This window comes from Trachemys scripta, chromosome 2 (genome assembly GCF_013100865.1).
Source record: "Trachemys scripta elegans isolate TJP31775 chromosome 2, CAS_Tse_1.0, whole genome shotgun sequence".
NCBI classification, from domain to species: Eukaryota; Metazoa; Chordata; order Testudines; family Emydidae; genus Trachemys; species Trachemys scripta.
In genome coordinates this window covers 281,899,287-281,924,844 of record NC_048299.1, presented here as the reverse complement: position 1 = coordinate 281,924,844, position 25,558 = coordinate 281,899,287, and the positions used below count along the sequence as shown (strand labels likewise).

Here is a 25,558-nt window from a genome sequence, read left to right as displayed (position 1 = left end):
GAGCAGTGTCTTCATATGAATTTTGCTGCGTAACACGCAAAACACACAACTTTAATCATGTGTTTTATTATTTTTATTAACACAATGAAACAAATGTAGGTAAATGTTGACATTTTCCTGTTCTTAATTCACCAAACAACAAACTCCTTCATTTGTAACTAGTGTATAATGTCCCCAGACGGGGTGTACCGGACCCGCCGAGGCCCTGTGCTGGAGGACTTGTGGCCCTGCCACTCCCTGCCCCAGAAAAGGGCAGCAGAGAGGGTCCTTCAAGCTGCCTAGAGTGGCTGTGTAATCAGAAAGGGGATGAAAGGAGCAGCCAATCAGGGCCCAGCAGCATAGTATAAGCATAGGCATGCACAGCACATTTCGTTAGGGTGTGCACCCAGGGAGTCCCGCGCCCGTTCTGCCCCCATCCACTCCCTCCTACTTCCCGCCCCCTGACTGCCCCCCTCAGAACCTCCAACCCACCCTGCTCCTTGTCCCCTGACTACCTCCTCCTGGGACCCCTGCCCCAACTGCCCCCCAGGACCTCGCCCCCTGTCTAAGCCTCCCCTGACTGCCCCCTAGGACCCTACCCCCTACCTGTCCCCTGACTGCCCTGACCCTTATCCACACCCCTGCCCCCAGACAGGCCTCCGGGACTCCCACGCCACTCCCTGTCCCCTGACAGCCCCCCACCAGAACTCCCGACTAATCCAACCCCCCCAGTTCCTTGTCCCCTGACCACCCCCTCCAGAGACCCCCCCACCCTAACTGCCCCCCCAGGACCCTCCTTGCTCCCCGTCCCCTGACTGCCCTGACCCCTATCCATCCCCCACCCGTGACAGACCTTGGGACTCCCATGCCCCATCCAACCCCCTCTGCTCCCTGACTGCCCCCTCCAGAGACCCCCCCACTCCTAACCACCCCCCTGGGATCCCACCCCCATCCAACCCACCCTGCTCCCTGTCCCTTGACTGCCCCCACCCCTTATCCAACCAGGGCTGGCTCCAGGTTTTCTGCTGCCCCAAGCGGCAAAAAAAAAAAAAAGCCGCGGCAACGCAATCGCGTCGCTCCACTCTTCAGCGGCAATTCGGTGGCAGGTCCTTCGCTCCAAGAGGGACTTGCCGCCAACTTGCCGCTGAACACCCAGACGTGCCACCCCAATAGCAGCCGGAGTGCCGCCCTTTAGTATCCTCCCCCCACCTGCCTAAGGATCTGGGATGGAGTGGGGGTGGGGGAGGGGGTCTGGGGTGCAGGCTCTGGGATGGAGTTTGGGTGCTGGGTGCAGGCTCCGGGCTGGGGCAGGGGGTCGGTGTGCAGAAGGGGGTGAGGGCTGCAGGCTCTGGGAGGAAGTTTGAAAGTGGGAGGGAGTGCAGGCTCTGGGAGGGAGTTTGGGGATAGGAGGGGGTGTGTGGGAAGGGGGAGGGGGTGCAGGCTCTGGGAGGAAGTTTGGGGATAGGAGGGGGTGCAGGGATGAGGGCTGTGGGGCTGAGGATGAGGGGTTCATGATGCAGGAGGGGGCTCAGGGCTGGGACAGAGGATTAGAGTGGATGAGGGCTGGGGCTGGGGATGAGGGGTTTGGGGCGTTGGAGAGGCTCAGGGCCAGGGCCAGCAGGAGGTGGAGGGGCAGGGCTGGTACCGTGATGACGTCAAGAATGCTGAGCAGGCTGTGCACGCTGTCCCCGGGGAACACCTCCTTCACCAGGGTCTCCTTCCCATCCTGCAACACAGCAACACCCTCCTTAGGGGCCCCCATCACCCACCCTCGCCATCCCTGCCACCAGAACTCACTTGGCGCCAGGCTCTGTGGAGGCCTGCTTCATGAGCCCCTCCCTGGAAGGGAGGCAGCCCCAGGGGAGCCTACAGCCACGGTGATCCCGAAGGGCAGGGCTGCTTGGCAGCTGGCCTCAGCCATTGCGACCTGTATGCCCCTCTGCCCCAAGGTGTCCCCAGGTGCAGGGGACCACCCAGCCAAGGGGTGCAGAGCACTGGGGCCACAACCAGCCTCCCCAGCTGGCTTGGGGCAGGAGGGGTTGCTGGTGGCTGCTGGGCAGATAGGACATGGCAGGGTGGGCTGGGACATGCCCGCTCACCTGCTGGGTCAGGAAGAGCTCCAGCTTGCCATCCTGCACCACGTAGATGCTGGTGTCGGGCTGGCTGGGCCGGAAGACGTACTCGCCCTGTAGGAACTGCTGGAAGATCATGTGCTTACAGAGCTCCAGGAACAGCGGCTTCTCAAAATGGCCCAGCACCCTGCAAGGACGGGCGGGTCACGGTGGGCAGCAGGGGAGCAAAGCCTTCAGCAACTCATGGCAGGGACTTGGGGCTCATGTCATGAGGGGCTCTTGGGGCCCAGCCCAAGCTCCTGCATCACATGGCCCAGAGCACCCACCCAGAGCCCAGCGGACTAGGCGGGCTCTGTCAGTCATCCCCCCGCCCCGCATCTCAATGAATGGGGGAGTGGGAGCTTGTGACGAAGTGGGGGGGTTCTCTTGTTTTCTGTGGAGTTTCAGTGGTTTGCATGCAGAGGGGGTGGGACTCAGTTTCCCTGGGTATTACTGGTTTAACAAGGTGAGGGGAGAGGGGGTGTGTTTTGCAGAGGACCGGAGAGGGAACGTGGGACCCCAGCCAATGGCCTGGAGGAGGGACACCCCAGCGACTGGTGACCTGACGACCCAGAGACCCCGCTCAGGAGTTGCAGCCGGTTCTGGCCAGTGGGCGGACAATGGGCTGCAGAGTGAGGACCCAGTGACCTAACCAGCCGGTTCCAGCCAGAGGACAGAAGCGAGGAGAGGAGGCCCCGGTTTACAACCCTGTTTACCTGGAGAGAAGACAATGGACAGAGGGGGGCTTGGGGCCGGGGATCTCAGATGCCCAGCTGGGAAGCAGGGGGGCTCTGGGCTGGAGAGGGGGAGCAGGCAGAGCCCCCCTGGATGCAGGGAGACTGGGATGTGCTGGGGTGAGGGAAGCCAGGCCTGAGGCCCTGAGAGTTTCCTGTGCTGTGTTCAACTCTCAATAAATCCTCCTGTTTTATGCTGGCTGGGAGTCACTCCGGTCTAGAGAACAGGGTGGCATCAACCCCTTCGGGGGTGGAGGCCCCAGGGGTCCAAAGCGAGTGGACTCCCTGAGGGGGCCCACGGCAGAGACAAACGTGTTGAGGCTCAGAGAGGTGCGGCTCCAGGAGATGAGGGGCCTGATCCCTGGGAGAGAGGGGACCCTGAGAAGGGCTATCTCACTAAGAGGGGCACCCCCCACGGACCGCACGGGGCCAAGAGTGGGCACGATCTGTGAGTCCGTGACACCCCTGTACCCACCTGCAGAGCTTCCCCCATCCTGTACCCCCCAGCGCCCCATACCCCCAGCAGAGCTCCCTACATCCCATTACACCCCAGTGCCCCATGCCCTCCAGTACCCCTATACCCCCTGGCAGAGCTCTCCACCTCCCTGGGTTCCCCAACATTCCCACCTGCAGAGCTCCCCATATCCCCAGGACCCCCTGTGCCCCTCCAGCACCTCCCAGCAGCCCCTGTGCCTCTCAACAACTCCGTACCCACCTGTGGAGCTCCCCCACCCGCACCCCGTGCTGCCTGCAGAGCTGGGGGGCAGGGGAAGGGGCTAGGGAAGCTATAGGGTGTGAAGAGTTAACAGTTTTATGACGGACCCACAGCTCCCCACGACTGGGGTGACGAACCAGAGACTGTCTGCAAACACTCTCCCGGAGCCCCGCCCCCCGGCCTGCAGCCCCGCCCCCAGCTCTNGCCCCCAGCTTTGAGCTCTCCTGGAGCCCCGCCCCCGGCCTGGAGCCCCGCCCCCAGCTCTCCCGGAGCCCCGCCCCCAGCTCTGAGCTCTCCCGCAGCCCCGCCCCCAGCGCTGAGCTCTCCCGGAGCCCCGCCCCCCGGCAGTGCGCGCTGGGAGCGGCCCGCCCCGACTTGACGTGACGTCTTGGCTCGAGCCGCGCTCGCGGCCCCGCCACTGCCAGGTGCCGCCGGGGGGGGGTCGGGCAGGAGTTGGGGGCGGGGCCAAGGGACGGGGGCGGGGCCGTGGGGTTAGGGGGCGGGGCTGGAGGGGTTGCGGAGCGTCCTCCGACTAGTTTCACTTTCGGTTCTCGCTTGGCTGGGTCCTAGCCCGGGTCAGCGGCGGGGGCCCGGCACGGGGGGGCAGCGAGTTGGGGGGGCCCCGGGAGTCCTGGGCCGGGGGCGGTGAGAGGCTGCCCTGGCCCCTGTCTGGGGGGCGGGCCGGAGCTGGGGGCGGGTCCGGAGCTGGGGGGCGGGCCGCGGCCGCCTGTCGGGGGGGCGGGCCGTGGCTGTGGGGGGCACCCTGGCCCCTCGGGGGGGACGCCCCGCCCCCATTTGGGGGCAGGCTGGGGGCTCCCTTGTCTCTGCCCCCCGCATTGAGGGGTGTGGGGCTGGCCCCCTGTCTGGGTGGGGGCGCTGGGCACAGCCCTGCCCCGGCTGAGCGGCGGTGCCCTTGCAGGATGGCGGAGGCGGTGCGGGCGCTGGAGGTGCTGGGGGTCCCCCTGGACATGGAGGAGGAGCTGCTGGTGCTGTACTTCGAGAACAGGCGCCGCTCGGGGGGCGGCCCCGTGCTGGACTGCCGGCGCCAGGGCAGTCGCGCCATCCTGACCTTCGAGAGCCCTGAGGGTGAGTGTGGGACACGAGTGCGGGTCTGGGGGCGTAGCCCCCCTCGCCCTGGCTGCGGGCACCCACACTGCAGCTGGGGGGTGGGCAGCTCCCTGTCCTGGCCCGAGCTGGCGGGGCAGTGCCGGGGGGTGCTCTGGGGGAGCAGAGCTGCTGGGGGGTGGAATGGGGCAGCCCCTCTTTGCTGTGCAGGGCAGGGGGCTCACGGTGTCCTTCTCTCCCTCCCAGATGCACAGAGGGTCCTTGCCAAGCCCAACCACACCCTGCAGGACACTGGGCTGGCAGTTCGACCAGCTGCCCCACGGGATTATGGGAAGGTGCTTCTCCGGGGCCTGAACCCCCAAACCGACTGCAACCTCCTGGAGCTCTATGTGGAGTATGTGCTGAACTGTGAGAGCCGGCGATACACCATCCACCGCAGCCCAGCCGGGGACCAGGCCCTGGTGCAGCTGCCAGAGCCGCTCGGTGACTCAGGTAGGAGCTGGCCCCCAGCTGGGGCTGTCAGGGGAAGGGGGTGGCCAGAGGAGCCTGCCTCAAGGCCACATGTCATTTCTTGGGGTGTACAGGAGGCAGCAAGTGTGGGGGAGGCTCGAGGGGCCAGTTTGGAGAGCAGTTAAAGGTGTAGAGCCTTAAGGTTCATAACATCATAAAATGTAATATCCCTAGGGTGAGCAGGGGGGACACCACAGCTGCCCACCACAGTAGCATTTAAGTTCAGAAAGGGGGACTACACAAAAACGAGGAGGTTAGTTAAACAGAAATTAAAAGGTACAGCACCAAAAGTGAAATCCCTGCAAGCTGCATGGAAACTTGTTAAAGGCACCATAATAGAGGCTTAACTTAAATCTAGACCCCAAATTAAAAAACATAGGGAACCAAAAAAGGGCTAAACAACAAAGTAAAAGAAGCAGTGAGAGGCAAAAAGGCATCCTTTAAAACGTGGAAGTTTAATCCTATTGGGGAAAATAGAAAGGAGCATAAACTCTAGCAAATGAAATGTAAAAATACAATTAGGAAGGCCAAAAAAGTATTTGAGGAACTGCTAGCCAAAGACTCAAAAAGTAACAGCAAAAATGTTAAGAATGTTAGAAGCAGGAAACCTGCCAAACAACCAATGGGGCCACCGGCCAATCGAGATGCTAAAGGAGCACTCATGGGGGATAAGGACATTGCAGAGAAACTAAATGAATTCATAAGAACAGCCATACTGGGTCAGACTAAAGGTTCATCCAGCCCAATATATTGTCTGAAGCACCTGGTATTGGCTGCTATCGGCAAAGGGAGTGAACAGAACAGGGAATTATCAAGTGATCCATCCCTGCTGCCCACTCCCAGCCTCTGACAAACAGAGGTTTAGGGACACCATTCCTGCTAATAGCCATTGATGAACCTATCCTCCTTAGTTGGGGGATATGATTGAGGTCTATAAAATTCTTTGCAATAGTTTTCAGGGCTGAGGGAGATTATCACACCTGAGACATTCTTTTTAGGTGACAAATCTGGGGAACTGTCCTAGATTGAGGTGTCATTAGAGGAGGTTTTGGAACAAATTGATAAACTAAACAGTAATAAGTCACCAGGACCAGATGGTATCACCCAGGGTTCTGAAGGAACTCAAATGTGAAATTGCAGAACTAACAACTGTGGTATGTTACCTATCATTTAAATCCGCTTCTGTACCAAATGACTGGAGGATAGGGCGGAACTGGTTGGGAATTTGAAAGTGGAAGGCAGCTTGGGTGAAAGTGATCATGAAATCATAGAGTTCACAGTTCTAAGGAAGGGTAGAAGGGAGAACAGCAAAACACAGACAATGGATTTCAGGAAGGCAGATTTTGGTAAGCTCAGAGAGCTGATAGGTAAGGTCCCATGGGAATCAAGACTGAGGGGAAAAACAACCGAGGAGAGTTGGCTGTTTTTCAAAGGGAGGCTATTAAGGGCCCAAAAGCAAGCTATTCCGCTGGGTAGGAAAGATAGAAAATGTGGCAAAAGACCACCTTGGCATAACCACAAGATCTTGCACGATCTAAAAAATAAAAAGGAGTCATATAAAAAATGGAAACTAGGACAGATTACAAAGGATGAATATAGGCAAACAACACAGGAATGCAGGGGCAAGATTAGAAAGGCAAAGGCACAAAATGAGCTCAAACTAGCTACGGGAATAAAAGGAAACAAGAAGACTTTTTATCAATACATTAGAAGCAAGAGGAAGACCAAAGACAGGGTAGGCCCACTGCTTAGTGAAGAGGGAGAAACAGTAACAGGAAACTTGGAAATGGCGGAGATGCTTAATGACTTCTTTGTTTCGGTCTTCACCCAGAAGTCTGAAGGAATACCTAACATAGGCCTTGGCTACACTTGGGGATTAACAGCGCTGCCGCGGCAGCACTGTGAAGCACGAGTGTAGTTGCGCCGCCACCTCTCCGAGGGGAATAGCTTGCAGGGCTGCGAGCGAGTGTGCAGTGCTGCAGGCGCTGATTACACTGGCGGTTTACAGCGCTGCGCTCGGGGGGGGGGGCATTTTCAAACCCCTGAGCGCAGCAAGTTGCAGCTCTGTACAGCGCCAGTGTAGCCAAGGCCCTAGTGAATGCTAATGGGAAGGGGGTAGGTTTAGCAGATAAAATAAAAAAAGATCAAGTTAAAAATCACTTAGAAAAGTTAGATGCCTGCAAGTCACCAGGGCCTGATGGAATGCATCCTAGAATACTCAAGGAGCTAATAGAGGAGGTATCTGAGCCTCTAGCTATTATCTTTGGAAAGTCATGGGAGACGGGAGAGATTCCAGAAGACTGGAAAAGGGCAAATATAGTGCCCATCTATAAAAAGGGAAATAAAAACAACCCAGGAAACTACAGACCAGTTAGTTTAACTTCTGTGCCAGGGAAGATAATGGAGCAAGTAATTAAGGAAATCATCTGCCAACACTTGGAAGGTGGTAAGGTGATAGGGAATAGCCAGCATGGATTTGTGAAGAACAAATCATGTCAAACCAATCTGATAGCTTTCTTTGATAGGCTAACAAGTCTTGTGGATAAGGGAGAAGCGGTGGATGTGGTATACCTAGACTTTAGTAGAAGCATAGCATAAGTTTGAAATACAGACAGTCTAGAGCCAATATTCATAACTTCAACTACAAAATTGATACACACACATAGACAGCATAATTATAACCAGCAAACCATAACCTTGTCTTAGACACCTCATTTGACCCCCTTTATATAAGATTTGGTCTCACTACAGGACTTTGGTTGCAACCATGTTCTATATGGTCCCAGATCATGTCAATAACGTCACAACTATAACCATAGTATTTCTGTAACTCTTCAGCTGGTACCAGCTCTCCTGATGTTTCCGTTCAGAGGCTGAAAGATAGAAGCTTAGAAACAAATCAGCACAGTGCTCCCACCACGGCAGACCCTGCTCGGTTTTTGCCACAATGTGTCCAGTACTTGGGGCTGCACAAATGTTCATTAAATGGTGCATTTCTTGTGAGTGTAAATTCTCCCTTTTTTCCAGTAAAAGGGCATTAACACTTCATCTAGGAAAAAAAATTCATTTTAAAATCCCCAGCCACTTTGCCATGGCCTGGAGGTTTGAGGCAGAAGCAGGCACTGTTGTTACTGTTTCACTTCCACCGCCCTTTCTTGTGGTTGTGTCTGGTTTTTGTTGTTGTTGTTACTGTTGCAATGGCATTTTGGTCCTGGGAGGAGGAATCTACCCAAATATCCCCTTCCCAATCTCCAGAGCAGTCCCAAAAGTGTGCCCCTTTTGGGGTCTCAAATGTTCCTTCTCCTGATGTTACTGCTGCTGTAAGGTTTGAGAGTGGTGTTTTAATTCTCTGTACCCATCCTTAGGGGCATTGAACTGGGTTTGGGTACTAATGGACAGACATTTCCATTTCTCTGCTTCTGCAGCAGAGGCTTGTAAATCTTGGTGCAGTTTTTTGTTTTCATTTTTACATTTAGCCAATTGAAGGAATACCTCATTGCAGGTTTTCCATAGAAGCCGAACTGCGGCTACTTTTTTTGTTTTGTTTTTTTCCATTGGGGTTGAGGGTTTATATATCAGTAAGTACCGAGCCAATTTGTCTTCTAGGTTTGAAATTGTATGGACATCAGCTAAAACTTGATTAGACCAAGGGCTGTGTCCGAATGTTTGCAAGATTTGTTCAAAAGGTGTGGGTTCTTGTACAAAAGGCAATATTTTTTGTTGTTGTTTTTTAAGGATATCTTTAGACTGTGTTTTCTTAAACATTTTTTTTCAACAATTGTGAGCAACAACCAACCACAAAACCAAATTGATAAATATCAATCACTATAACCCCCTAACTCCTAGAAGAGCAACTTCACTTTTTAACTCCTGGAAGAGCAAATAAACTCCTATTTCCTTCAGAGGTTATGTGGTTAATCAATTGAAAGTTTCCAATCTTTTTCCTCTAGTGCCAGGCTCACGAAAGCTGGCGGTGTGCACACCAGTTTTTATAATAATCGTGGATTTTCTGCTTGCTCCCCAAACTGCATTCTCCACCAATAATGTTATGCAGACAAAACTACACAGGATCGTTTTAGGGGGCAAGACAAAGATGCCACATTTATTATGATACCACAATTTGATTTATGACCAATAACTAACACACACACACACTGTTCTGCAGCTGCTGTACAGTTACCAGTCCTGAACGTAGCTTGAGTCCGTGGCTCGATTTCGCAGCTTGGGTTCGTAGCTTGTGGCGGTAACTGGCCAGGAAAGCCGGGCACAAGGAAGGGCTGGGTCTGCCCTCTCATGTTGGCAGCAGATTGTTACCCTCCTCCAAAGTCTCCCATCTCACCCAGCCTTTTTGTAGGCTTTAGTTTGAATCCAGAGTCTATAGGTCTTGCTGTGTCACGCTGCCTCTGGGTTCGGTGTGATTAGTCACCCGTTAATTGCAGACGTGACTTTCAGCCTTGGACCTGGCTTTGATCTTCCTTCTATTGTACCTTTGTTGTTTTCTTTTTAGGGTGGACTCTTCTCACTTTGTCAGGGCTCTTGTCTGCATCTTCAGCTGTTGGTGTTTGAACTCTGTTTTATCAGGATAGGCTGGGGCTGGAGGTTGATTTCATCATCCATACATACCTCATTCACACATCTAAACTAAACTAATAAGATTACAGCAGGGTTTTGCAAAAATGAAGGTTGCAGCAAGGTTTTACAAAATGGAGTGAGCGTTTTAAAATGGAGTTTGTTACAATATAGACAAGTGTAAGGAATGACGGAGTGAGCAGAAGCTACAACGGAGACAAGTATAATGAATGGCAAACAGTGAGCAGAAGCTACAATGTTGAAACAGTGCAAGTTTCAGTGATTTAAGCAGCAATTAGATTGAAAGTGAAACTTACAAGGGCAGCAGGCTGAATGCTGTGCTTAACAAGCATCTTAATGGTCAATTAGCCAGTTGTTGTTTCATTCATAAAACTTTACTTATGAAGTTACATTAATAGAGTGAACAATTAATGAATAGCTAATGTGATGCCAATTTTTTAAAAAGCCTCCAGAGGCGATCCCACCAATTACAGGCTGGTAATTCCTGATGCATGGTTTTTGTAAAGGGAAATCACGCCTCACCAATCTATTAGAATTCTAGAATTCTTTGAGGGGGTCAACAAGCATGTGGACAAGGAGGGTCCAGTGGATATAATGTATTTAGATTTTCAGAAAGCCTTTGACAAGGTCCCTCACCAAAGGCTCTTAAGCAAAGTAAGCTGTCATGGGATAAGAGGGAAGGTCCTCTCATGGATTGGTAACTGGTTAAAAGACAGGAAACAAAGGGTAGGAATAAATGGTCAGTTTTCAGAATGGAGAGAGGTAAACAGTGGTGTCCCCCAGGGGTCTGTACTGGGCCCAGTGCTATTCAACATATTCATAAATGATCTGGAAAAAGGGGTAAACAGGTGGCAACATTTTCAGATGATACAAAACTACTCACGCTAGTTAAGTCCAAAGCTGACTGCAAAGAGTTACAAGGGAATCTCACAAAACTGGGTGACTGGGCAACAAAATGGCAGATGAAATTCAATGTTGATAAATGCAAAGTAATGCACGTTGGAAAACATCATCCCAACTATACATATAAAATGGTGGGGTCTAAATTAGCTGTTACCACTCAGGAAAGAGATCTTGGAGTCATTGTGGATAGTTCTCTGAAAACATCCACTCAATGTGCAGCGGCAGTCAAAAAAGCGAACAGAATGTTGGGAATCATTAAGAAAGAAATAGATAATAAGACAGAAAATATCCTGTTGCTTCTATATAAATCCATGGCACGCCCACATCTTGAATACTGCATACAGATGTGGTCGCCCCATCTCAAGAAAGATATATCGGAATTGGAAAAAGTACAGACAAGGGCAACTAAAACTATTGGGTATGGTACAGCTTCCTTATGTGGAGAGAATAAAAAGACTGGGATTTTCCAGCTTGGAAAAGAGATGACTAAGGGGGGATATGATTGAGGTCTATAAAATCATGACTGGTGTGGAGAAAGTAAATAAGGAAGTGTTATTTACTCCTCATAATACAAGAACTAGGGGTCACCAAATGAAATTAATGAGCAGCAGGTTTAAAACAAACAAAAGGAAGTATTTCTTCACATAACACACAGTCAACCTGTGGAACTCTTTGCCAGAGGATGTTGTGAAGGCCAAGACTATAACAGGGTTCAAAAAAGAACTAGATAAGTTCATGGAGAATAGGTCCATCGATGACTATTTTGGTCAATTTCACGGTCATAGAATTTTCAAAATAGCAAATTTCATGATTTCAGCTATTTCAATCTGAAATGTCACTGTGTTGTCACTGTAGGGGTCCCGACCCAAAAGGGGCTTGTGGAGGGGTCACAAGGAGGTCGCGATATTGCCACCTTTGCTTCTGCGCTGCTGCTGACAGTGGAACTGCTTTCAGAGTTAGGCAGTGGGAAAGCGGCAGCTGCTGGCCGGAAGCCCAGCTCTGAAGGCAGCGTCACTGCCAGCAGCAGCGTAGAAGTAAGGCACGGTATGGTATTGCCACCCGTACTTCTGCGCTGCTGCCTTCAGAGCTGGGCCCTTGGCCAGCAGCAGCTTTGCCGCTCTCTGAACTCCCACCTCTGAAGGCAGCAGCGCAGAAGTAAGGGTGACGTGGTATGGTGTTGCCACCCTTCTGCGCTGCTGCTGGCAGGGCACTGCCTTCAGAACTGGGTGCCCAGCCAGCAGCTGCCGCTCTACGGCTGCTCACCTCTGAAGGCAGCAGCGTAGAAGTAAGGGTGGCAATATCGCAACCCCCCTACAATAACCTCGTGACCCCCCTATGATTCTCTTTTGGGTTGGGACTCCCAGTTTGATAAACGCTGGTTTCCCCCCTTGAAATCTGTATAGTACAGGGTAAAAGTACAAAAAAGACCTGATTTCATGGGGAAGACCAGATTTCACAGTCCGTGATGCATGTTTCACGGCTATGAATTTGGTAAGACCTTAGCTATTAGCCAGGATGGACAGGGAGGGTGTCCCTAGCCTCTGTTTGCCAGGAGCTGGGAATGGGCGACAGGAGATGGATCACTTGATGATTCCCTGTTCTGTTCATTCCCTCTGGGGCACCTGGCACTGGCCACTGTCGGCAGACAGGATACTGGGCTAGATGGACCATTGGTCTGACCCGGTCTGACTGTTCTTACATTCAGGTTCTTAGGTTTTTAATATGTTTTATTGGACCTGGTCAGGAGTTTTCAGTCAATGATTTTCCATTGGAAAATTCACTTTCCACAAAATTGTTTTCTGTTGGAAAATGGTTCCCAGCTCTGCTTCTCCCCCTCTCCTCAGAAGCCCGGGCTTCCTCGCTGTGGGGCGGCTGGCCACTGACCTGCCCGGAGCCAGGCAGCGCAGGGAGCCTCCGAAATATGTAGAAAACGCCCAATGGAAATGTCCTTTTGACTTGTTCCGAAGCAAAAGGGGGTGCTCCTGCTCCCCGGAAAGCTCCAGCTTTGGGCCATTCTGACTCTTGTGGGAGTTCCCGAGGAAGGAGATTTGGGTTTCCAGCCGGCTCTGCGAACCGGGGGTGAGCAGGGCGGTGGCGTGACCTGCCCAAACCCGGCAAGCTCAGGAAGGATGGTCCAAGTCCATGGATAAGCAGGATCCCCACTTGGGACAGTTCATACTGGAGGGGAGGTTCAGCGTCTGGCCCGGGGGTTTAAGCCCATCACTGTCTGCTAGCCCGTAGGCTGATCCCTAACGAGGGGGGCAGCTTGTCTCCCCTCTGCACCTGTGGCGTCCTTGCACCTTCTTCTGCAGCACCTGGGGCTGCCGCTTCAGAGCCAGGGGCCCAGGCGAGCTGGACCTTGGCTCTGACCCTCTCTGCCTGTTCCTCTGTTCACCCGCCCCAGGCAAATGGCTTAGAAACTAAACAGGTGACGGGAGCGACCCCTTCCCGGCGCTGTTGGCTCCTGCGTGTCTCGTCTGAGCAGGCTGGGGAGAGGGCTAGTCTCTGCCGCTGTGCTCCCTCGGCCGCTCTGGGGAAGCCTGGGATGGGCACCCGCTGCTGGCTGGAGCCTGCCCTCTCCAGGCGCTGGGTGGCTCGGTCCCTCCTGGCTCGGGAGCGCCCGGTGCTCACAGCTCCTGGGAAGCGGCCGGCAGAACTGAGAGCCTGCAGCACCTCTGCTCTGCTTGTGGCCAGGCTCAGCCATCCTGACCCAGCGTTCCTGATCTCAGAAAGTAAGTGGGGTGACCTAGAGTCTGCAGCTGCCACCCCACAGCCCTCCCACAGCAGATCCCCCTGGGAGCCCTGAGGGGGCTCTCTCCCCACTCTGCCCTTGCCAAGTCTGTGATGTGGGGGTGTCTCTTTCCCTCTGCCCTTGGCTGGCTGGGCTGGCGGTGGCAGGCTCACTGCTCTTTGCCTTGGCAGAGCTCCTGGGCGTGGAGGAGCGTGTGCGCCGGCGGCCGCTGGACGGGGGGCCGCTGTCCATGGAGTGGGTGCAGCAGACAGACAGTGTGCTGGTGCAGAGCCGGGGCGCCGGGCTGAGCAAGGACCTGCTGGAGCTCTACTTTGAGAACAAGCGGAGCGGTGGGGGCAGCGTGCAGGCCGTGAGGGTGCTGGCAGGGGGCAGGGCGGCCGTCATCTCCTTCCAGGACCGGGCAGGTGAGTGGGGCTGGGGCGGGGTGGGATCAACGCTCAACTGTCTGCTGGGGCTCCGGGGTTGGGGGGCTCCTGGAGGCTGGACCAAGTGAGGCGTGGAGGGGGGGGTCTGCTGTGAATGCAGGCGGGTGCCTCCAGCCTGGCACTGGTGCGTGGCCCAGCTCACACAGACCCTTCAGGGCTGCAGGCAGAGAGGCAGGAGACCGCTGCTGCTGGCCCCAGCACATGGTCCGGAGCCCCCCTCCGGGGCGGGGGCAGGGAGCAGAGCCAGGTCTGGCTGAGGTTGCTGGGGCAGTGGGCACGGCACCCCTCCCTGCGTGGTCTGGGTGCGTCTGTCTTCCCGGGCAGCTCTTAAACCCATGTGCCTGTGTCACTGCCCTGCAGCTGTGCAGCGGGTGCTGGAGAAGCCCCACAGGCTCCAGGAGAGCGACCTGGACCTCTCCCCATACTACGACTTCCTGGAGCCCCCTGACTGCCCCCCGGAGGAGGGAGCCGAGGCACCCCCAGGGGAGGCGGCAGCAGTGGATGGCGGGCCCCAGGCCATCTGCGTGAGCCTTGAGGACACAGCGAAGCGGCAGCTGCTGGAGTCCAGCGGGGCCCTGCCGGAGCTGCAGGCTGCCTTCCCGGAGCTGACGCTGCGGCTGGAGGAGAACGGGGCCTGGATCTCGGGCGGGGACGCAGCCCGGCGGCAGCAGCTGCAGGAGCGGCTCCTGGACACCCTGCAGGGGATGGCCCAGGACCTCCTGCCACTCCCGGCCCAGACCCTCCGCTTCCTGCAGCGCGGCGACGTGCGGGAGGAGGTGGAGCGGCTGCTGGCCAGCCAGGGCTTGCCGGCCCACTACGCACCCAGCGGGAGCGCGCTGAGCGTGACGGCGCTGAGCCCCGTGGCCACCCGCCAGGCCGTCTCCTCGCTGAGCGCGGCCCTGAGCCCCTTCTGCCTGGCGGTGTCGGCGCAGCACCTGCACGCCCTGGGGTCGCCGCGCTGGGAGCAGCTCCAGGCCTCGCTGCGCTGCTGCACCGTGTGCCTGGCCCCCGGCGGCGAGCACCTGCAGGCCCTGACGCTGCGCGGCCTGGAGCAGGAGAACCGGGAGAAGCTGCAGGGCTTCCTGCAGGATGCCGCCCTGGATGAGAGCCTGGTGTCCATGGAGCCGGGGATGCTGCGCTACCTGCAGCTCTACTACCAGGAGCTGCTGGCCGGCATCGCCGAGGTCACGCTCCTGCCGCTGGAGGGCACCGACGTCACCGGCTTCAGGGTGAGCAGCCGGTGCCGGCATGCAGGGCTGGGCATGGGGGGTGGGGCGGGATGGCCTTGGGCCCCCACGGCCGTTTCTGGGCAGCCTGCGGGCTCCTGCCCCCCTGCCCCGTGGGGCTTGTTTAGGGCAATGCAGCCTGCGGGGACTACAAGTCCCAGCAGCCAGTGCAGGCAGGTCACATGGTTCACGACAGCACTGCATTCTGGGAGCTGTGGTCTGCACCCTGCTGGATTGAGGGGGTGGAGATTGCAGTCAGCTTCATTAACTGCCCCCGGGCATATTCCCCCCCCCCCCCCCGAGCACCCCACGGGGGGAGCTGGCGTTGTACGTGTGTCCCGTCCCGTCCCCCAAGGTCCCATGTCGTTCCTCCTCCCCCCATGTCCCGCGGGGGTGGAGGGGGGGGGCTGGCGCTGCACCTGTCCCAGCCCCCTGGGTGCCGAGTCTGCCGGTGCCTCACGCCATCTCTTGTCTTGCAGCTGAGTGGGGAAGCGGGCGCGTGCCGGGCAGCGGCAGAGTTCCTGCAGAGCCTGCTGGGCACCATCAGCTGCCAGCCGGTGACCCTGTGGCACCCCGGCATCGCTCGCTTCCTGCTGGACAAGCGAGGCCAGGGCATCCTCCGGGAGCTGGAGAGCCGCTTCCGGTGCGTGATTGGGCTGGAGCAGGTCCACTGGAGCCCCCCGTACGCACAGGTACGGCCGCAGCTCGGGGCACGTGAGCACAGCCGCTCCTCCAGCCTGTCTGCCAGGCTCAGTGCTGGCCCATTGGGATGGGGCGGGCAGCCACCGGCAGGTGGGTGAGCTGGACACTGGGTCTGGAGAGGGGTGTGCAGCTGTGGGGTGACACAGGTCTCTAGGGGAGCCTGCAGGCAGGCGTGGGGGGGCAGTCAGATGAGGGTGGGTAGAGAGCCAAAGGGGGGCTGGCCCGGGCAGAGGCTGTTGGGTGCTGGCAGGGAGCCGGGTCCTTGGCTGACGTCTGTCCTGCCTGCCTGTCTCAGCAGGACCTAGAGCTGCCCGAGGAGCCCGTTCCTCTGAGCTGCCGCCGAGATTCGCTGCCCACACAGCTGGAGCCGCCCGACGGCGACACCACTGACTGGTGCACCACCAACATAGGTAGGGCTGCTCCTGCAGGACTCGGACCCCCAGTGGGCCCTGTCCTGTGCCTGAGGGAGTGGACAGGGGCTAGAACCCAGGCAGGGGGCAGGCGGCCGGCCCTCCCTCCCCCTGCTGGAGCCCTGGGTAAAGGTCCAGAACTTCCTGGCTCTATGGGGCTGGGCTGGGGTGTGGGGTAGCACTGTTCAGGGGCCCGATCCTGCAGCCCCAGCCCCCCTTAGGGGAATGCTCAAGGCCAGAGTGGCTGCACCATTCCCCTGCGCTTGCCGCGTGAGCTCGGCACTGCCGTGGCGCCTGGCAGCTTGTCGGCACTTCTCCGGGCCAGGCAGCCTGTGCCCCGGCCCACCCCGCAATACGGAACCCGGCTCTGGCCCCACTGCTGGGGCAGGGGGCAGCCTGGCCGTGCCCTGGGGTACCGGCCGCTGCAGGAGGAGTTGCCACTCAGACTCCCCCACCTGTCCGCCCTGGTATATCTTCCACCTGCTTACTGTGCAGGACGGGCCCCAGGGCAGTGGCTAGGCCCTGTCTGTCCTCCCCTCCCCCAGCACTGGGGCTGCCCCGAGAGTCGGGCACGGCCTGTCTGACCTGCTGTTGCCCTGCAGAGGAGATCAAAGGCCTGCTGGCCTCCCTGGAGCCCGGAGACGTGGCGGGGGCTGCCCAGCTGGCCGCCCCGGCTGCCGGGGAGGCCCCGGACTCGGCAGCGACCAGCCCTGAGGAGGAGGAGGAGGATCTGTACACTGTGGGAGAGCCTGGCACTGCCGCGGGGCAGGAGGAGGCGGAGGCGGTGCCTGCAGGCCATGACGGGGAGCGGAGGGGCCCGGCAGACGGCGACGAGGAGGAGGAGGAGCTGCCCTCCGCCACCAAGTGCTCCAAGGCCACCTTCCAGTTGGAGTGCAGCATGGAGGAGGAGGCGCAGCTGCTGCTGGCCATCCAGCGGTCCATGGACAGCCAGCACTGGGAGGAGGAGGAGCTGCAGCGCGCCACGGAGCTGTCCCTGCGCTCCTACGAGCAGGAGCAGCACCAGGCCCCGGCAGAGCCCGCGGCTGACCGCAGCCTGCAGGCCGCCCTGGTGGAGTCGCTGGAGGAGGCGCTGTGTGTGGCCGGCTCCGCCCAGCTCACCATCTACTCGGCCTACGAGCAGGACGTCAGCGCGCTGCCGGGGCAGCTGGAGCAGGCGCTGCGGGCCCAGCAGTGCCAGGAGAAGGTGGTGAGCGAGGCTCTGCGGGCCCTGCCCTCGCGCTGCCGCGGGTACCTGGCCCAGCTGCAGCGCCAGCACGCTGTGCGCATCTCCCTGCAGGACGCCACAGCCACCGTGCACGGCTTTGCCGACTACACGGCCCACGCCGCCCGCGACCTCACCCGGCTCCTCGCCCGCCTGCTGCAGGCCCAGCGCCCGCTTGGGGAGCCAGCCGCGCGCTGGGTGCGCTGGGAGCCCCCCGGCACCGCCGCCCCCTACTCCTTGGAGGCCAGCGCCCTGCTGGAGCAGGCCTGGCGCCAGCAGCAGAAGCGGCTGGATGTGCTCTTTGACGGCAGGCCCTTCACCATAGACTTTGAGCGCATGGAGGAGTACGACATCGGTGGCGCCTGCACCCTGGCCATCTCGCGCACTGAGCCCCCGGCCCCGGAGAACGGCCGCCCTGCAGGTGTGTGCTCCCAGCCCCGCTGCCTCCGGCCCTGGGGGGGGGCCACCTTGGGTAGTTCTCCTGGCTGCCTGCACGACAGCTGGGCTTGGCAGCTGGTGGGTCCGGGTGGGGTGGGGTGGAGTCAAGGTTCCAGGCAGGTTGTCCAGTCTGAGCTCCTGTGCTAGCCCCGCACCCGGAATGAGAGCAGAGACTCCCAGCCCACGGGAGACCCGGCTGGCGTGTGCCACGGGCAGCGAACACTGAGAGCAGGGGAAATTAATATCCCATCCCATCCCATCTCCTAGAACTGAAAGGGACCTTGACAGGTCATAGAGTCCAGCCCCCTGCCTTCACTAGCAGGACCAAGTACTGATTTTGCCCCAGATCCGCAAGTGGCCCCCTCAAGGATTGAACTCACAACCCTGGGTTTAGCAGGCCAATGTTCAAACCACTGAGCTATCCCTCCCCCCTTAGACAAGGTGAGAGACCCCCAGGTAATCCTGGCAAGGGACCACACGCTGCAGGGGAAGGCAAAACCCCCCAGGTCTCTGCCAGTCTGAGCCCATACAAGCGGTCAGTCAGCCCCTGAGCACGTGAGCTAGAACCAGCCAGCCAAGAGCCTGCAGGCTGCTCAGAGCCCTGGCCCATCCCGTCCAATGTCCCGGCTCCAGCCGGGGCCACCCTGATGCTTCGGTGGACGGAGCTGATAAAACCCAGACTATCTTGGGGAAGGGAACCTGTCGTGAGCCCTGCAGGTGACCCCCTGAGGAACATGAGACAAACTGGAGTGAGCCCCTCCCCCTACCAGCACAACCACCAGCTCTCCGGAGACTCTGGAGACTCTCAGCTGTTTGCCCCACAGCTCTCGCTGGGAGGCTGCTCCAGAATCTCCCCCCTCGAATGCTCAGAAACCTTCTAATTTCTGGCCGGATTTGTTCCTGGCCTGTTTCTCCCCACTCTTGCTCTTGTGCCAGCGTTGTCCGTTAGCTTCACCAGCTCTTTGCCCTGATTAACTTTTCCCTGCTATATTTACACAGAGCAATGTCTGGCCAGACAAGCCACCGTCTGCTCCCATCAGACCGGCCCTCCATGCCCCCACTAATCCACATGGCTCCTCTCTGCCCCTGGTCCAGCACCGTTCCCGAGCCTGGGGTCCAGAACTGTGCAGTGCCCCCGGGCCTCGCTCACTGGCAGCAGCACTGTCGCTCGGTCTCTCGGCTGGAAGTGCCTTGCCTGCTACATCCCTGGCCTGCACGTCCCTGTTCCCCAGCCCGTTCTGCTGGGGCTCGTAGGCACGCTGTGCTCAGCCCCCAGCCCAGGTCTCTGCTCCGTCACGGCCAGCTGACGAGCCCCTGGTCTGGAGCAGAAATTCTTATCACTGGACCCTAAATGCCGGCCCTGCACTTCGTACTGTTGAATTTCATCCCATTCCTGTCACTCCGGATCTTCCTGGAAACTCTTCCCGTCTCCCCCTGGTCCCCCAGATTGGCCAGGCCTCCCAGCTTCCCATCGGCCCATTTCGTTCACACGCTCCTGCTCCTGATGAGAGTGGGCCCCAGGCCAATCCTCGAGAAACTCCCCATGTCACCTCCCTGCGGGGCAATAGTTCATCTTGCAGCACAGCCCTCCTGACCCCCAGCTTCCCGAATTTAACTCACTTTCCTGTGCCAAAGGCTGCTCTCAAATCCCCATGCATCCCGTCTGCCGTATTCCCCTCTGAACAACGCCCTTCTTTGAGAAAATAACAAACAGGTGAGTCTGGCCCGGGCTGCCTTGGTAAACCCTGCTGTGTTACGGCCCCTGTACCACCGGCCTGCAGGAATTTCATTCTGCTTTCCTCCCCCGTCGTTCTACGGCCTGGTGTGCCCCCACGGTCAGACTAACGGCTCTGGAATTGCCTGGGTCGCTTCTCTTCCCTTTCTTAAATACCTGCACGGCCTCAGCTGTTCTCCACCCCCAGAGCTGGATTTCTTACCAAGCCTTGCGCCCGGACTCGCAGCCTCCTGTGCCCGTTCTTTCCGCACTCTGGGCCAGCAATGACCCAGTGCCCCGGAGCTGAGCGCATTAAACCTGGAAGATTTTCTTCCACCTCAGCTGTCGGAATTTCCTTTTGTGCCGCCATCCAGCCTCATGGGCACGGTCCCTGTTACCGTCCGGACTGGGCCATACCTAGAGTGTCTTTAATCTCCTTCCCAGCCCCACCGCAGGGTGCCCCAGCCTCATCCTTCCTTATTCCTTTTTTATTGATGGGACTGAAAAACCCTCATCGTGTGTTAATGTCCTTGGCAAGAGTTAATTCCGCTCGACTTCCAGCAGCCCTCCCTTTATCCCCACTCCTCCCAGCCCCCCCAATGTGCCGTTCTTTGCTTTTCCACTCCCCAGAGACTCTCTGCTGACTCCTAACAACCGGGTGAGGTGGGCCTGGAGCCCTTCCCTACAAACTTCTTCCCCTTACTGGGGATGCCAGTTGCAGACGGTTTTGTAGAGTGATCAGAAGAAATTCCAAGCGGCCGCTGCATTTATTTCCTTGGGCTCTTCAGTCCAGCCGACTTGGCTAACGAACTCCCTTCGTTTCCCACAGTCTGTCTTTCGGAAATCAAAACCCAGAGCTGATGGCCTGGTTTTGATTCGGTTTAAATTAAATGGAAAGATCATCAGCACATGAGCACTGGATCCGAGGTTCCTTTTCTATGACCAGCTCTTCTCTGGTACCCTCGCTACTTACCAAAACGGAAGGCAAAATTGCATCACCTCTTGTTGGTTCAGTGACAATTTGATGTAGAAATCTGTCCTCGATAACATCCAGGAATAAGTGGGACCTCCCAGTGTTAAGAACATAACGGCCAGACTGGATCAGACTCATGGTCCATCTAGCCCAGAGGCCAGGGCGAGGTGCTTCAGGGGGAATGATCAGAACAGGGCAATTGTTGAGTGATCCATCCCCTGTCATCCAGTCCCAACTTGTCAGAGGTTTAGGGACACCCAGAGCTGGGTTTCTATCTCTGCCCATCCTGGCCAATAGCCATCGATGGACCCATCCTCCAGGAACTTACCCAGTTCTTCTTTGAATCCAGTTATATTTTGGCCTTCACCAAATCCCCTGGCAGAGAGTTCCACAGGTTGACTGTGCGTTGTGTGACAAAATACTTCCTTTTGTTTGTGTTACTAGCATTTATTCTCCAGTTTATATCTGGGGAGTTAGTCCCCAACCGTGAGACAATTCCCAAGCGTGTTTCTCTCTGATGATATTAACGAGATCTGTCCATATCCTGTGGGTCTATAGCAGGTCCCTAACGCTGTCCCCACAGAACCTCTCTTACAATTTCTCCCCGCCCCCAAGTGATTTGGACGCAAACAGCCTCAGTTTTGTCCACACTGTCATTTCGTCTTTCTTTACAGCTCTGTTGCTGTACAACGCTACTCCATCCCCTCGGCCTTCCTCTCCTCTCTCTGAACAGCCCAGACCCGTCAATGCTTGTGTTCCATCCCTGAGCGCAATCTGCACACTCTGCCCATTTGTGGCCATGCCGCCTCTATCAGCCTTGCTGGCCTCGTGTGTGCAGAAACCTCTGGAGTTTATTTGGTGTCTCCAAGACTTTTTTCTTCTTTGTAAATGTAAGGGTGAGGGGGGTGGCCCTTTGTCCCTCTGACGAAGGGATCGCCACCCTGAAAAGGCTGAGAACCCTGGGCTAGATTGTAATGGTCCCTTCTGCACTCTGTGCGTGACCCCAGTGCATCGCTAGGGGGCGCTGTGCTGCAGGCAGTGGGGTGGGGGCTCGGGATGGGCACTCTCCCCTCAGTCAGTGCTGGCCTCGTTACCCCAATGTGGTGCCAGGGGTGCTGTGCTGCAGGAGCTCAGTAGGGGGCGCTCTCCCCCCGCCCCCATCAGTGCTGATCCCAATGTCCCAGTGCATCGCTAGGGGGCGCTGTCCTGCAGGCAGTGGGGTGGGGGCTCAGTAGGGGGTGCTCTCCCCCAGTCAGTGCTGATCCCAGTGCATCGCTAGGGGGCGCTGTGCTGCAGGGTGGGGGGCACTGACCCAATGCTGTGCAGGGGGGTGGGTCTGGTATCCACCTGCTGGGTGACGTCCTGTCCCCGCCCCCCTCTCCCCAGCCACGGAAGAGAAGGGCCTCGAGGTGGACCTGGGCGAGGAGGTGAAGCTGGTGCCGCTGGCCCAGGGCTCGGAGGAGTTCCGCCACACGGTGCGCCAGTTCTACGACACGCTGGAGGACTTCCACAACAAGATTCGCATTGTGAAGGTACCTGGGGGGCAGCACAGCCGGGCCGATTGCTCTTCCCGCCCCTGGGGCCATGGCTGTGCCGAGGGCTGGCTGTCGGATTTCGTTTGCCCGTGTCCCAGCGTGCAGCAGGGGAACTGTTGCACAAGGAGTGGGTGGGAGAACGTTTATCCCGCATATCGAGGGGACACTGCCGCAGCCTCGTCCCCACCGGTCACCAGACAGGTGGGTGGGTGCTGGGGTTCGCCCATCTCGCACAGGCCCCTGGCAGGCTGTGGCATGGATGGTTCCAGACCGACTAAGGTGGACTCTCTCAGGCAAGCACCATTACCCTGTGGGACTCCCTGCCACTTGATGCTGGTGCAGCCTCGTTCCGAAAGGATTGGCTGTGCCTGGGACCCCGCTCCCCGTGGTTCTGTGTGCGCCCCCTGCTGGCTGCGCCAGTGCCTGTGAGGCTGCCTGGTACCCAAGCACTCCCTGGCTGTTCTAGGGGTGTTCCCCGCTCTCACCCCTATTCTGGGAGTCTGAGGCAGGGCCCGCCTGAGCCTGGGTATGAGCTGGTACACTGGTGAGGCCTCATCTGGAGTACTGTGTCCAGTTTTGGGCCCCACACTACAAGAAGGATGTGGAAAAATGGGAAAGAGTCCAGCAGAGAGCAACAAAAATGATTAGGGGTCTGGAGCACATGACTTATGAGTAGAGGCTGAGGGAACTGGGATTGTTTAGTCTGCAGAAGAGAAGAATGAGGGGGGATTTGATAGCAGCCTTCAACTACCTGAAGGGGGGTTCCAAAGAGGATGGAGCTCGGCTGTTCTCAGTGGTGGCAGATGACAGAACAAGGAGCAATGGTCTCAAGTTGCAGTGAGGGAGGTCTAGATTGGATATTAGGAAACACTATTTCACTAGGAGGGCGGTGAAGCACTGGAATGGGTTCCCTAGGGAGGTGGTGGAGTCTCCTTCCTTGGAGGTTTTTAGGCCTGGGTTGACAAAGCCCTGGCTGGGATGATTTAGTTGGGGATTGGTCCTGCTTTGAGCAGGGGGTTGGACTAGAAACCTCCTGAGTCCCTTCCAACGGGGTGTGGAGGGACACAAGGCCCTGCACCCCCAGCTTCCTTGGATTCACCATGACTGTCAGCCAGCCAGTAAAGCAGAAGGTTTATTTAGACGACAGGAACACAGTCCAAGACAGGTCTTGCAGGCACAGACAACAGGACCCCCTCAATTTGGTCCATCTTGGGGTCCCAGGAGCACCACAGCCCCGTTGGGGGGGTCAGAGCCCCGTCTGGGCTCCCTCCATTACCAGCCAGCTCCTGACCCACCTCAACTCCCTCCAGCCTTTGTCCAGTTTCCTGGGTAGAGGTGTCACCTGGCTTCTCACCCGTTCCTGGGTTCTCATGTTACATGCTCAGGTATCCTCCCTCAAGGCCAATCTCCCATCCACCCCATGCAGACCATCCTAGCCACACTCCCCTGCCTTCCCAGGCCAACACTCACCACTCAACATTCAAAGATCACATCCCACATTAAGAACAGTCCCAGTTTGTCCCACTACCCCCCCCCCCCCCCCTCCCGACTCCTCGGGAACCACTGGCCATGCTGGGGGAGCCCATGGGCCCCGCCTGGTGCGTTATCCCCTCACTGCCCACTAGGGGCGCCTGTCCCTCCCTGTGGCACAGGGGCTGGTCTGGCAGGGCCTGGCTGACCCGTGTCCCTGACGCAGGTGGAGAAGCTGATCCACCCGCTGCTGTACAAGCAGTACCAGCTGAAGAAGGCCTGCATGGAGAAGGCGTGCGGCCACGAGGCCGTGGAGCGGCTCCTCTTCCACGGCACCACGGAGGAAGCCAGCCGGGAGATCTGCCAGCACGGCTTCAACCGCAGCTTCTGCGGCAAGAATGGTGAGTGGGCGGGAGCAGCACAGGGAGGGGCCAGGCGCATGTGGAACTCGGGGGCTCCAAGACCCCTCCATGCACAGGAGTGAACTGATGTTTCTGGAAGTCACTCCCTGCGCCAGCCCTGGACATTTCTCCCAGAGCTCGGGATAGAACCCAGGAGTCCTGGCTCCCAGCCCCCCTGCTCTAACCACTAGACCCCACTCCCCTCCCTGAGCCAGGGACAGAACCCAGGAGTCCTGGCTCCCAGCCCCCCTGCTCTAACCACTCAACTCCACTCCCCTCCCAGGGCTGGGGACAGAACCCAGGAGTCCTGACTCCCAGCTGCCAACCCCCTGCTCTAACCCACCAGCCCCCACTCCCCTCCCAGAGCCGGAGACAGAACCCAGGAGTCCTGGCTCCCAGGGCCTGGTTGACCTGGTGCAGGTGGCCGCCTGCCCCCTCTCGCGTCTGTGCTGTGGGTGCTGCAGCCCGGAGCCTGCTGTGCTAACCCTGCGCCCTCTGCCTCCTGCTCTCCAGCCACACTCTACGGGCACGGGGTCTACTTCGCGGTGAATGCCGTGTTGTCAGTGCAGGAGCAATACTCCCCACGCAGCGCCGACGGCAACAAATACGTCTTTGTGGCCAAGACCCTGACTGGGGACTACACGGCGGGCAGCCGGGACATGCGAGCGCCGCCCCTGAAGGAGGCGACCGAGGCCCCGCTGCGTTATGACAGTGTGGTCGACAACCCCAAGAAGCCGGCCATCTTCGTCATCTTCAATGACACGCAGGCCTATCCGCAGTACCTCATCACCTGCCAGCTGTCCAAGCCTCCAGCGCCGCGCTGAGCCGCTGGGCGTGCGCTGGGTCACCTGCTCCAGCTCACAGCCTGCCTTCATGCCCCTCTGTGCCTGCGGCTCTCAGCCCTGCCCTGGAGAAGGGGCCTGGCGCTGGGCTCCGCGGCCAAGCTCTGCCCTGTGGAGAGGCCAGGGCCACGCGGCTCCACGTGGAGCTGGGCTGCTCTGGGTCCCCAGGCCCCATTGCATGGCAGGGAGCCCCCAGATGTTGTATAGTCCCTCTGCCCATTGCCCGCGTATGGTGCCCAAGGGCTGGTGCCATGGCTCTTGTCTGGGGGGTGGGACCAGGAGCTGAACCCCACGAGTCATCGAGAGCCCTGGAAACTGGACCCAGAATAAAGAGACAGCAGCCTGAGTCTCTCCCTCTGTCCCTGGGCTCCGGGGGGTTGGGGGCAGGGGCGTCATTCCTTGGAGCATCTATGCGCTGTTTGGCTCCGCTGCTTGGGGATAAGAGCCTACTGCTGCCAGCGCCTGGAGTCTTACTGGGGGTGGGGCTGTGCAGGGGCGGTCCCACAGCTGACCACCCCCCCACCCCCCATAAATGATCTGGAAAAAGGGATAAACAGTGAGGTGCCAAAATTTGCAGATGATACAAAATTACTCACGATACTGAAGTCTAAAGCAGACTGCGCAGAGCTACAGCGGGATCCCACAAAACTGGGTGACTGGGCAACAAAATGGCAGATGAAATTCAGTGTTGATAAATGCAAAGTAATGCACATTGGAAAACATCATCCCAACTCTACATATAAAATGGTGGGGTCTAAATTAGCTGTTACCACTCAGCAAAGAAATCTTGGAGTCATTGTGGATAGTTCTCTGAAAACATCCACTCAGTGTGCAGCAGCGT

General features: G+C 57.9%; 1 protein-coding gene across 4 annotated transcripts; it reads left to right on the top strand.

Moving 5' to 3' along the window:
• The first annotated feature begins 3,888 nt into the window (after positions 1–3,888).
• On the top strand, positions 3,889–25,239 carry PARP10 (poly(ADP-ribose) polymerase family member 10). Of its 4 annotated transcripts, none has more exons than XM_034763802.1 (11): positions 3,889–3,964; positions 4,459–4,625; positions 4,851–5,096; positions 13,530–13,763; positions 14,145–15,013; positions 15,490–15,702; positions 16,008–16,122; positions 16,725–17,765; positions 21,856–22,001; positions 23,701–23,875; positions 24,389–25,239. In XM_034763802.1, the coding sequence occupies exons 2-11, from the start codon at positions 4,460–4,462 to the stop codon at positions 24,697–24,699; spliced, it is 3,516 nt and encodes a 1,171-aa protein (XP_034619693.1). In that variant the 5' UTR covers positions 3,889–3,964; position 4,459; the 3' UTR covers positions 24,700–25,239. The 4 variants fall into 4 exon arrangements, with proteins under 4 accessions (XP_034619693.1, XP_034619695.1, XP_034619692.1 ...); XM_034763804.1 differs by lacking the exon at positions 3,889–3,964 and adding an exon at positions 4,034–4,114 and having other exon boundaries at positions 16,011–16,122; XM_034763801.1 differs by lacking the exon at positions 3,889–3,964 and adding an exon at positions 4,034–4,114.
• Positions 25,240–25,558: the final 319 nt, after the last annotated feature.